Here is a 12,411-nt window from a genome sequence, read left to right as displayed (position 1 = left end):
ATTCCAGTTTCCTATGCAATATTACTCTTTTCAGCATTGGATTTTCCTTTCATCATCAGTCACATTCACAGCTGGGTGTTGTTTTTGCTCTGGCTCCATCCGTTCATTTTTTCTGGAGATATTCTCCACTGATCTCCAATAGCATAATGGGCACCTACCAACCTGATGAGTTCATCTTTCAGTGTCCTATCATTTTGACTTTTCATACTTTTCCTGGGGTTCTCAAGGCAAGAATACTGAAGTGTTTTTCCATTCCCTTCTTCAGTGTATCACATTTTGTCAGAACTCTCCACTATGACCTGTCCGTCTTGGGTGGCCCTACACAGCATGGCTAACAGTTTCATTGAGTTAGAAAAGGTTGTGGTCCATGTGATCAGATTCATTACTTTTCTTTTATTGTGGTCTTCAGTCTTTCAAGGCCTATAGAAGCCTCTGGATGGGAGAGACTGACTGAGGGGGAAACTGGATCTTGTTCTGATGGCTGGGGTCATGCTCAGTAAATCTTTAATCCAATTTTCTGTTGAAGAGCAGGGCTGTGTTCCCTCCCTGTTATTTGACCTGAGGTCAAATAATGGTGGAGGTAATGAAGATAATGGGGACTTCCTTCAAAAGGTCCCATGCAAGCACTACTTCACTTTAGTTCAGTTCAGTCACTCAGTCATGTCCGACTCTTTGCGACCCCATGAATTGCAACATGCCAGGCCTCCTTGTCCATCACCAACTCCCAGAGTTCACCCAAACTCTTGCCCATCGAGTCAGTGATGCCATCCAGCCATCTCATCTTCTATCTTCCCCTTCTCCTCCTGCCCCCAATCCCTCCCAGCATCAGTCTTCTCCAATGAGTCAACTCTACACATGAGATGGCCAAAATATTGGAGTTTCAGCTTTAGCATCCGTCCTTCCAATGAACACCCAGGACTGAGCTCCTTTAGAATGGACTGGTTGGATCTCCTTGCAGTCAAAGGGACTCTCAAGAGTCTTCTCCAACACTACAGTTCAACAGCATCAATTCTTCAGTGCTCAGCTTTCTTCACAGTCCAACTCTCACATCCGTACATGACCCAGATAACCATGATGGTGTGATCACTCACTGAGAGCCAGACATTCTGAAATGTGAAGTCAAGTGGGCCTTAGAAAGCATCACTACAAACAAAGTTAGCGGAGGTGATGGAATTCCAGTTGAGCTGTTTCAAATCCTGAAAGATGATGCTGTGAAAGTGCTGCACTCAATATGCCAGCAAATTTGGAAAACTCAGCAGTGGCCACAGGACTGAAAAAGGTCAATTTGCATTCCAATCCCAAAGAAAGGACCTGCCAAAGAATTTTCAAACTACTGCACAATTGCACTCATCTCACATGCTAGTAAAGTAATGCTCAAAAGTCTCCAACCCAGGCTTCAGCAATATGTGAAGCATGAACTTCCAGATATTCAAGCTGGTTTTAGGAAAAAAAGAGGAATCAGAGATCAAATTGTCAACATCTGCTGGATCATTGAAAAAGGAAGAGAGTTCCAGAAAAACATCTATTTCTGCTTTATTGACTATGCCAAAGCCTTTGAGTGTTTGGATCACAATAAACTGTGGAAAATTCTGAAAGAGATGGGAATACCAGACCACCTGACCTGCCTCTTGAGAAACCTATATGCAGGTCAGGAAGCAACTGTTAGAACTGGACATGGACCAACAGACTGGTTCCAAATAGGAAAAGGAGTACGTCAAGGCTGTATATTGTCACCCTGCTTATTTAACTTATATGCAGAGTCCATCATGAGAAACACTGGGCTGGAAGAAGCAGAAGTTAGAATCAAGCTTGCTGGGAGAAATATCAATACCCTCAGATATGCAGATGGCACTACCCTATGGCAGAAAGTGAAGAGGAGCTAAAAAGCCTCTTGATGAAAGTGAAAGAGGAGAGTGAAAAAGTTGGCTTAAAGCTCAACATTCAGAAAACTAAGATCATGGAATCTGGTCCCATTACTTCATGGGAAATAGATGGGGAAACAGTGGAAACAGTCTCAGGCTTTATCATTTTGGGTCTTCAAAATCACTGTAGATGGTGATTGCAGCCATGAAATTAAAAGATGCTTACTCCTTGGAAGGAAAGTTATGACTAACCTAGACAGCATATTGAAAAACAGAGACATTACTTTGCCAACAAAGGTCCGTCTAGTCAAGGCTATGGTTTTTCCAGTGGTCATGTTTGGATGTTAGAGTTGGACTGTGAAGAAAGCTGAGTGCTGAAGAAGCACTCCTTGGGCTATGCCAAAAGCATCAAATTGATGCTTTTGAACTGTTGTCTTGGAGAAGACTCTTGAGAGTGCCTTAGACAGCACGGAGTTTCAAACAGTCAATCCTAAAGAAATCAGTCCTGACTATTCATTGTTAGGATTGATACTGAAGCTGAAGCTCTAATACTTTGGTCATCTGATATGAAGTACTGACTCCTTTGGAAAAACTCTGATATTGGGAAAGTTTGAAGGCAGGAAGAGAAGGGGGTGACAAAAGATGAGATGGTTGGATGGCATCACCAACTCGATGAACTTGAGTTTGAGGAAGCTCTAGGAGTTTTTGATGGACAGGGAAGTTTGGAATGCTGCAGTCCATGGGGTTGCAAAGAGTAGGACATGACTGAGTGACTGAACTGAACTGAACCGAACTGGATTATGTTCTTCTTTCAAAAGTTGTGCCCTGCCACTTTCGCTCCTGTTATAAGATCACATATATAGTAAGAGACATGATTGGGAGAGAATCTTAGTCTTCTGTGTCCTAGGCAGTTTCTTTCCATGATATCTTTCTAATATAGACTTAAATTGCTTTTTAGTAAATCTAGTAAGTGTTTTTAAAACAACTTAATAAGTACCAGATTTGAAAATAAATCACCATTTAATATCAGAATAATTGTTATAATTTCACCTTTCCCTTGTTGTATCCCTTTTAAGGCCAAGGGGAAATTGTTAATTACCTATGGACAAAAGCGAGGGAAAGTGTGTAAACTGAAATTCCAAACACAGTTTCTCCCCAAGTTCTGCCATTATCAAAGGATCTCGTTTCTGTAGTTTGCCCTTTTGGATCTTGATTTACCCTTTTGTAAAATCAAAAAATTGAATCATATCACCCCCACAGTCACATCCAACTCCATTATTCCCTTATTCTAAAATCACTAAGGCCAAAGCACAGTTACAGAAAAAGACCTACACAAATAAAAAGAGTAGGAGAACTGTTAAAGAAAACTGAGAGGGAGGGAGCAGGAATCCTGGGACATTGGCTTATTGCCTGTCTCTCTAATCTTCTTGGGATATCACATAAACCTTGGGAAGGGTCCTGTGCTGGTTATATTGTCTACTCTCATCAACCCAGTAAATTCCACTGGCAGATGAATGAATGGGTTCATTTTAAAGATGATGTCAAATTACTGGACATCCCTGTTGACAGGTAAGCAAAGCACTGCTCACTAAAATTAAAAGACTGATTTACCTAATGTCAAATAGATAAGATATCTGATTGTTAAACAACATTTTAAATTAAAAATTTGTTTTTAAAGTGTGCTCTTGGCCTCAGTTTACCTCAGTTTGCATGTGCTTAATTTTCTGTCTTCTGTGTTATTTCCTCTGATAATGAAATTTACATTTTCTGACCAAAAGTTTTATAAAGATTCCAGTTATAGGACAGCTTTTTATTTTTTTCAAATCTATGTCATTGTGCTGGGAAGTAAGAGAAAAGACAAACATCTGACTAGATCAATATAATAAAGAGATTCTTGAAATTTAGTGGACTGTATTTAATCTTGATCCTACATATCTGCAGTCTCAATCCTTTCTACATTTGAACTCCAGCTTCTTATTTGTAAAATAAATTCAATAAAAGCATTATCTGATGACTGTATTTCATAAGCTTAACCAGTATACCAAACAAAAACACCTTATTTTAAAATATAATCAAAAGCAAAATTCATAAAAATGACTATAAGAAGATATAACTTCTTTTCTGATCGACATAGCTATATTTTGCATTAGAATAATGCATAGTAAATTTGTTTTTCTAAGTTGAAATAATGTTCAACTGTATTAATTGTGAGGGCTTCCTGTTGACTCAGATGGTAAAGAATCTGTCTGCAATGCAGGAGACCCAGCTTCAGTGCCTGGTTCAGGAAGATCCCCTCATGGGAATAGCTACATACTCCAGTATTCTTGCCTGGAGAACTCCATGGAGAGGAGTCGGAGGGCTATAGTCCATGGGGTTTCAAAGGTGGAGGGTTTTTTTTTTTTTTTTTAATCTAGGAAAGAGTAACTGCAAAATATGTGTGAAACATTCAATTTCTATATCTATTTTTCTTATTCCATTACAGAGTAGGGTTGAGATGGTTAATGGAGTATTGATGATCCACAACGTGAATCAATCAGATGCTGGAATGTATCAGTGTTTGGCCGAAAATAAATACGGAACCATTTATGCAAGTGCTGAGCTGAAGATTTTAGGTATGCAGTTTCTAATAAATAAATAGGAAAGAAATGTGGCTTCTTTTCATGCTCTAATTCTTACTATACTGAAGGTTTATGATGTGATTGTAAAAACCTATTTTATCTTTTAAAAAGAAATAATATGTCTTGCTGAATGTACTTTTTAAATTTTGGGAGATAAGGTTATATGGCATACAGTTTGTCCCATAACTTTTATTTTCTTTAATTTTAGTTTTAATCCTAACAGATTTACACACTGTATCTTTTCTATGGCTTTAAAAAACCACATAAGAAAAGTATGCTAACTTTCAAGGAAAATTGTCATAAGGGTAGAGGAGCAGAATGTAGGTTATCAACATAACAATGCTTAATATTTTCCCAAACTGCTCCTACCTACCAGTAGGTATGTGACTCCTGCAAGGCAGGACTCCCAAGAAAGCATTCTCTGTCAAAGGGATGTTATCACCTTAACAGGTTGATGAGACCCCTCCTAAAGCCAGGCACAGTAAGTTCATAGGGTTACATTCTGTAATATAACCAGAACACTAGCACTAATTCACACTCTACTACAAGAAAAATTCAATTCAGGGGAATAGACTACCAGACTGAGCCTCTTTAGGTCACTGGAATTGATTTTCCTTTTTCTCACTCTCAAGATTTTCTAAATTTTGGTTCTGGGATAATTATAATACAGAGAGAGAGACTTAGATGATCTTAACACACCATTTCTCAAAAGTGGGCAAAAGCCTGATTGTGCTTTGTACTTCCCACTGACCCAAAGCACATTAACGGAAACACCCAAGCTCTTGGAATCTGAAAATGTGCCTTTCATATATCAGTTAAATATAATATGCCATAAATCAACTTGAATTATGAATGTTTACATTTGAAATTTTTTCACACTATAACAAATCCATCCAATGTTGATACAGAAGTCCATGTTTCAGTGTATTACATCCTAACCAATCAAAAAATATTTACTTTCCTGTTAACTCATACACCTGTATTTCTGAATTTAAAAACTGCTTCAGCACTCACCTAATCAATGGTTTATCTAGAAACACTCTCAAATGGGTCCCTTTCTTATTCAAAAATATACTTTCAAAATTACCTTTAATAAGGTATATCTCCAGTAGGCAACCAAATATGTTATCTTTCTATAAATTCCTAAACTTTTCTTTCAATTTCTTAACTCATCTCAGTTGGTACCTTTTTCTGTTTGTGTGGCTCAGACGGTAGAGTGTTTGTCTACAATGCGGGAGACCTGAGTTCGATCCCTGGGTCGGGAAGATCCCCTGGAGAAGGAAATGGCAATCCACTCCAGTACTGTTGCCTGGAAAATCCCATGGACAGAGGAGCTTGGTAGGCTACAGTCCATGGGGTCTCAAAGAGTCAGACACAACTGAGCGACTTGACTGACTGATATGCTATGCTAAAACATTAGATATGTTTTAATGTTATGTGTTATGTGCTAAGTATAACTATGCTATACTTCTATGTAATGAACATAAAACACAAATGAAATTATTCATAAGATTGTCATATTGGCATAAATAAATATTTAAGATACAGTAAACTTGTAGAGATATTTTCCAGTTTCTCTTTTAGATATAAAGGTGTCTCTTTTTCCATTTGTTTGTTTTTTCACATATTCTTTACTTCAGCATTTTAGGAATCAGTGAACTAAAATGGACTGGAATTAGTGAATTTAACTCAGATGACCATTATATCTAAAACTGTGGGTAAGAATCCTTTAGAAGAAACAGAGTACCCATCATAGCCAACAAAAGAGTCTGAAGTGCAGTACTTGGATGCAATCTGAAAAACGACAGAATCATCTCTGTTTGTTTCCAAGGCAAACCACTCAATATCACAGTAATATAAGTCTATACCCCAACCACTAATGCTGAAGAACGGTTCAATGAAGAACCACAGGACCTTCTAGAACAAACAAACTCTCCAAAAAGATGTCCTTTTCTTTATAGGGGACTGGAATGCAAAAGTAGGAAGTCAATAAATACCTGGAGTAACGGGCAAATTTGACCTTGAAGTACAGAATGAAGCAGGGCGAAGGTTAACAGAGTTTTGCCAAGAGAATGCACTGGTCATAGCAAACACCCTCTTCCAACAACACAAGAGAAGACTACACATGGTCATCACCAGAAGGTCAATACCAAATTCAGATTGATTATATTCTTTGTAGCCAAAGAAGGAGAAGCTCTATACAGTAAGCAAAAATGAGGCTGGAAGCTGACTGTGGCTGAGATTATGAACTCCCTATTGTCAAATTCAGATTTAAATTAAAGAAAGTAGGGAAAACCACTAGACCATTCAGGTATGACCTAAATCAAATCCCTTACAATTATACACTGGAAGTGATAAATAGATTCAAGGGAATAGATCTGATAGACAGAGTGCTTAAAGAACCATAGACGGAGTTCATGACATTGTACAGGAGGCAGGGATCAAGACCATCCGCAAGAAAAAGAAATGCAAAATGGCAACATGGTTGACTGAGGAAGCCTTACAAATAGCTGAGAAAAAAAGAGAAACTAAAGATAAAGAAGAAAAGGAAAGATATACCCATTTGAATGCAGAGTTCCAAAGAATAGCAAGGAAAGATAAGAAAACCTTCCTCAGTGATCAATGCAAAGAAATAGAGGAACACAATAGAATGGGAAAGACTAGAGATCTCTTCAAGAAACTTAGAGATACCAAGGGAATATTTTATGCAAAGATGGGCACAATTAAGGACAGAAAAAATCTTCAAAAAAAGATCTTCAGGACCCATATAATCATGATGGTGTGATCACTCACCTAGAGCCAGACATCCTGAAATGCAGTCAAGTGGGCCTTAGGAAGCATCACTACAAACAAAGCTAGTGGACATGATGGAATTACAGGTAAGCTATTTCAAATCCTAAAAGATGATGCTGTGAAAGTGCTGCACTCAATATGTCAGCAAAATTGGAAAACTCAGCAGTGGCCACAGGATTGGAAAAGGTCAGTTTTCATTCCAATCCCAAAGAAAGGCAATGCCAAAGAATGCTCAAACTACCACACAATTGCACTCATCTTACCCACTAGTAAAGTAATGTTCAAAATTCTCCAAGCCAGGCTTCAGCAATACATGAACCATGAACTTCTAGATATTCAAGCTGGGCTTGGAAAAGCAGAGGAACCAGAGATCAAACTGCTGACATCTGTTGGATCATGGAAAAAGCACATGAGTTCCAGAAAAACACCTACTTCTTTATTGACTATGGCAAAGCCTTTGACTTTTTAGATCACAGCAATCTATGGAAAATTCTTAAAGAGATGGAAATAACCACACCCCCTCACCTGACTCCTGGGAAATCTGTATTCAGGTCAAGAAGCAACAGTTAGAACTGGACATGGAACAGCAGACTGGTTCCAAATTGGGAAAGGAGTATGTCAAGGCTGTATATTGTCATCCTGCTTATTTAACTTATATGCAGAGTACATTATGCAAAGTGCTGGGCTGGATGAAGCAAAAGCTGAAATCAAGTTTGCTGAAAGAAATATCAATAACCTCAAATATGCAGATGACACCACCCTTATGGCAGAATGTGAAGAAGAACTAAAGAGCCTCTTGATGAAAGTGAAAGAGGAGAGTGAAAAAGTTGGCTCTGAAGTCAACATTCAGAAAAAGAAGATTATGGCATCTGGTCCGATCACATCATGACAAATACATGGGGAAATAGTGGAAACAGTAAGACTTCGAGTGAAGCCATGAAATTAAAAGACACTTGCTCCTTGGAAGAAAACCTATGACCAAACTAGACAGCATATTAAAAAGCAGGGACATTTCCTTTGACAACAAAGTTCTGTCTAGTCAAAGCTATGGCTTTTCCAGTAGTCATGTATGGGTGTGAGAGTTGGAATACAAAGACAGCTGAGCACCAAAGAATTGATGCTTTTGAACTGTGATGTTGGAGAAGACTCTTGACAGTCTCTTGGACTACAAGGAGATCCAATCAATTCATTCGAAAGGAAATCAGTCCTGAATATTCATGGAAGGACTGATTCTGAAGATGAAACTCCAATACTTTGGCCATCTGATGGGAAGAACTGACTCATTGAAAAGACCTTGATTCTGGGAAAGATTGAAGGCAGGAGGAGAAGGGGATGACAGAGGATGAGATGCTTGGATGGCATCTCTGATGGGCTTGACATGAGTTTGAATAGGCTCCAGGATTTGGTGGTGCAGCAAGCCTTGCATGCTGCAGTCCATGGGTCACAAATAGTTGGATACGACTGAGCAACTGATCTGCACTGAACTTTAGTTCAGCATTCTTAACCACGGTTATCTACTGGAATGTCTTGGGAAGTTTACATGAAAACTATTAATAAAACTCTAGTAATACAAGATAAGTATTAATGAATGTTCAGGCTTAGGTGAATAATTGCAACCAATGAGTTGAAATTTAAATGATTTAATTTCTTAAAAATGTATTTCTTAAAATTCTACATTTAGTTTTGTATACTATTTAAATGGACTTCTCAGGTGGCCCAGTTTAAACAAGCTGCCTGCCAGTGCAGGAGGTGCAGGAGATCCCAGTTCCATGCCTGGGTCAGGAAGACCCCTGGAGTAGAAAATGATAACCTGTTCCAGTATTCTTGCCTGGAAAATTATGTGTTACAATGATTGGACATGATTGAGAGCCTAAACACACACACACATGCACGTTATTAAATAAAATATGCGTCAAGACTCAGAGATTAGAAACAGGTGACACAGGATTGCTTTATCCATAGCCTCCATTTTTCCAAAGGAAGGCCCAAACAGACCCATGTTCAACCCCTTCACCTTTCGCCCAAGGGGATCATTAAGCTTTCACAATTAAAGTTTAATTATAATTAAAGCATCTCATTCTTTGAAACAACCTTTGTCTGTGGACTTCCCTGGTGGCTCAGATGGTAAACTGTCTGCTTACAATGCGGGAGACACGGGTTCAGTAGGCCCCACAATAGTAAGAACCTGCTAAAGGAAAGGACAGCTAATAAGATATCTATTAAGTAATAATTAAATTTCAAATTAGTGCCTTTTATATGTGTAGCTATCCTATGATTTTATTAATAATGCATTCCAAAGATAAAATTGCCCAATCTCTGTGAGTCATCCATTAGAAATTACTGTCATTGCTTCTGGTAGAATTAACCTTTTCTTTTTTATAGCTTCAGCTCCCACTTTTGCACTGAATCAACTGAGGAAAACAATAATTATTCCCAAAGACCAAGAAGTCATCATAGAGTGCAAACCTCAAGGATCTCCAAAACCAACTATCTCTTGGAAGAAGGGAGACAAAGCAGTTAGAGAGAATAAAAGGTAAGAAGTCTATTTCATAATTTAAACTTTTAATATCAGACTTTTCTGAAGTTGCAGATGATACAGACAAAATATATGAGTCTTAACATAATTTTGAGACATATTTCATGAAATGACTGAGCTATGGTTTTGTTTTCATAATGATTAAAAAAAGATCTATAACGGAAAGAACAAGTGATCTATAAAGGAAAAAGTTCTATCTCAAAATGGCCATACTTCTTTGTTTTTGTGGTATTTCAGCACCAACTGGGAATTTCACCAGCTTACGAAGAAAGCAAACACTTTCATTCAGTTAGCTAATTTTTCATTTTGGGTCTCCAGGTTTAAGGACCCAGAAGTTATCTACAATAATTTTTAGATGATGGGTTATCATTTCAATGTTAGTATTAAAATAATATAAACATATTCTTGATATCCTGGGTAATCCCTTTATTACAGAATACTGCCAAGCGAAATTTGCATCTAAATTTTCATTTCTGCTTTAATTATGTTAATGAAAAATACTATAGAATTATTTCAGTTGCTATATGCAAATGAGGAATGTACAGAGAACTTTCTACCATATAAAGGTCTGTCATTGATACTTAAAGTCAAAGCAGAGGATAGGACTAGATAGAAATGGGGAAAAATGATGAGAGCATCACATAGTTGCCCAACAGTCTATGTACAACAAATTCAAAAGTCCCATGCGTTACCAATCATTATTATCTGGTGTTGCAAATGGTGGTTTGATAAAATATTATCCTCTATTATGTTAAAATAATGTTGTATATGTTGTTTAAGGTTATGTTTTTTACTTGATCTATAAAAATAAGGAATTTATGTTTTGATTTATGTTTTGGTCTCAGTAAACTTATAGTTAAAATAATTTAAGTCAGCATTAGAACCCATTTAAACAATTCCTTAAGTAATTTTGGAATATTTTGACATATTTGAAAAATATCTTTGGAATATATGCTTTTCCCATTCAAATCTGAGAAATATTTTAAATTGCATGTCTCTAATGAAATAATTTATGAATGATTGGATTATGGTCAGGCCCGAGCTTCTATGCTGCCTAGAATTGATATGGATTATCACAGACATTGGGATTCCCAGGTAGCACCAGTGGTAAGGAATCCATCTGCAATGCAAGAGATATGGGTTTGATCCCTGGGTTGGGAAGATCCTCTGGAGGAGGGCATGGCAGCCATCTCAAATATTCTTGCCTGGAGAATCCCATGGACAGAGGAGCCTGGTGGGCTATGGTCCATAGGGTCACAAAGAGTTGGATATGATTGAAGTGACTTATCTCTCACATCATGGATATTTTGTTAAAAAAAAAAAAAACTATTTCTTAGTGCAAGTGAGCTTGGGAAGCAAATTACAAGCTGTAAATTCAGTGTTGCATTTGGTTGAATTGTATATGGTTGAAATGAATTTTTAATGATTGTTGCTCAGAAATATGAAAAAACAAACAAAAAGAAAACAAAGAAACAAAAACCTCACACAAACCTTTTATTATAGCAGAAGACAATGATTTTGTAGTATCCTAGTAAGAACATATACTTTACATTGCGTCAGTTCAGTTAAGTCACTCAGTCGTGCTCAACTCTTTGCGACCCCATGAATCGCAGCATGTCAGGTCTCCCTGTCCATCACCATCTCCTGGAGTTCACTCAGACTCATGTCCATCGAGTCCATGATGCCATTCAGCCATCTCATCCTCTGTCGTCCCCTTCTCCTCCTGCCCCCAGTCTCTCCCAGCATCAAAGTCTTTTCCAATGAGTCAACTCTTCCCATGAGGTGACCAAAGTACTGGAGTTTCAGCTTTAGCATCATTCCTTCCAAAGAACACCCAGGACTGATCTTTAGAATGGACTGGTTGGATCTCCTTGCACTCCAAGGGATGGTCAAGAATCGTCTCCAACAACACAGTTCAAAAGCATCAATTCTTCGGTGCTCTGCCTTCTTCACAGTCCAACTCTCATCCATACATGACCAATGGAAAAACCATAGCCTTGACTAGACATACCTTTGTTGGCAAAGTAATGTCTCTGCTTTTGAATATGCTATCTAGGTTGGTCATAACTTTCCTTCCAAGGGGTACGTGTCTTTTAATTTCATGGCTGCAGTCACCATCTGCCATGATTTTGGAGCCCCGAAAAGTAAAGTCTGACACTGTTTCCACTGTTTCCCCATCTAGTTCCCCTGAAGTGATGGGACCAGGTGCCATGATTTTCGTTTCCTGAATGTTGAGCTTTAAGCCAACTTTTTTACTCTCCTCTCTCACTTTCATCAAGAGGCTTTTTAGTTCCTCTTCACTTTTTGCCATAAGCGTGGTGTCATCAGCATATCTGAGGTTATTGATATTTCTCCCAGCAATCTTGATTCCAGCTTGTTCTTCTTCCAGTCCAGCATTTCTCATGATGTACTCTGCATAGAAGTTAAATAAGCAGGGTGACAACATGCAGCCTTGACGTACTCCTTTTCCTATTTGGAACCAGTCTTTTGTTCCACGTCTAGTTCAAACTGTTGCTTCCTGACTTGCATATAGGTTTCTCAAGAGGCAGGTCAGGTGGTCTGGTATTCATCTCTTTCAGAGTTTTCCACAGTTTACTGTGAT

The 12,411-nt window shown here is 38.1% G+C and overlaps 1 protein-coding gene across 1 annotated transcript in view; it reads left to right on the top strand.

The window, feature by feature from the left end:
* The window catches only part of CNTN5 (contactin 5), a 635,147-nt gene that overhangs the window by 295,937 nt on the left and 326,799 nt on the right, over positions 1 to 12,411 (top strand). Inside the window, exons 9-10 of the mRNA XM_068988835.1 lie at positions 4,345 to 4,474; positions 9,656 to 9,806. Of these exons, the coding sequence (XP_068844936.1) occupies positions 4,345 to 4,474; positions 9,656 to 9,806 (281 nt within the window). The remainder of the gene's footprint in view (positions 1 to 4,344; positions 4,475 to 9,655; positions 9,807 to 12,411) is intronic.

This window comes from Capricornis sumatraensis, chromosome 16, assembly GCF_032405125.1.
Source record: "Capricornis sumatraensis isolate serow.1 chromosome 16, serow.2, whole genome shotgun sequence".
NCBI classification, from domain to species: Eukaryota; Metazoa; Chordata; class Mammalia; order Artiodactyla; family Bovidae; genus Capricornis; species Capricornis sumatraensis.
Note: the sequence above shows the minus strand (reverse complement) of the source record. Positions and strands in the feature narration are given on the sequence as shown.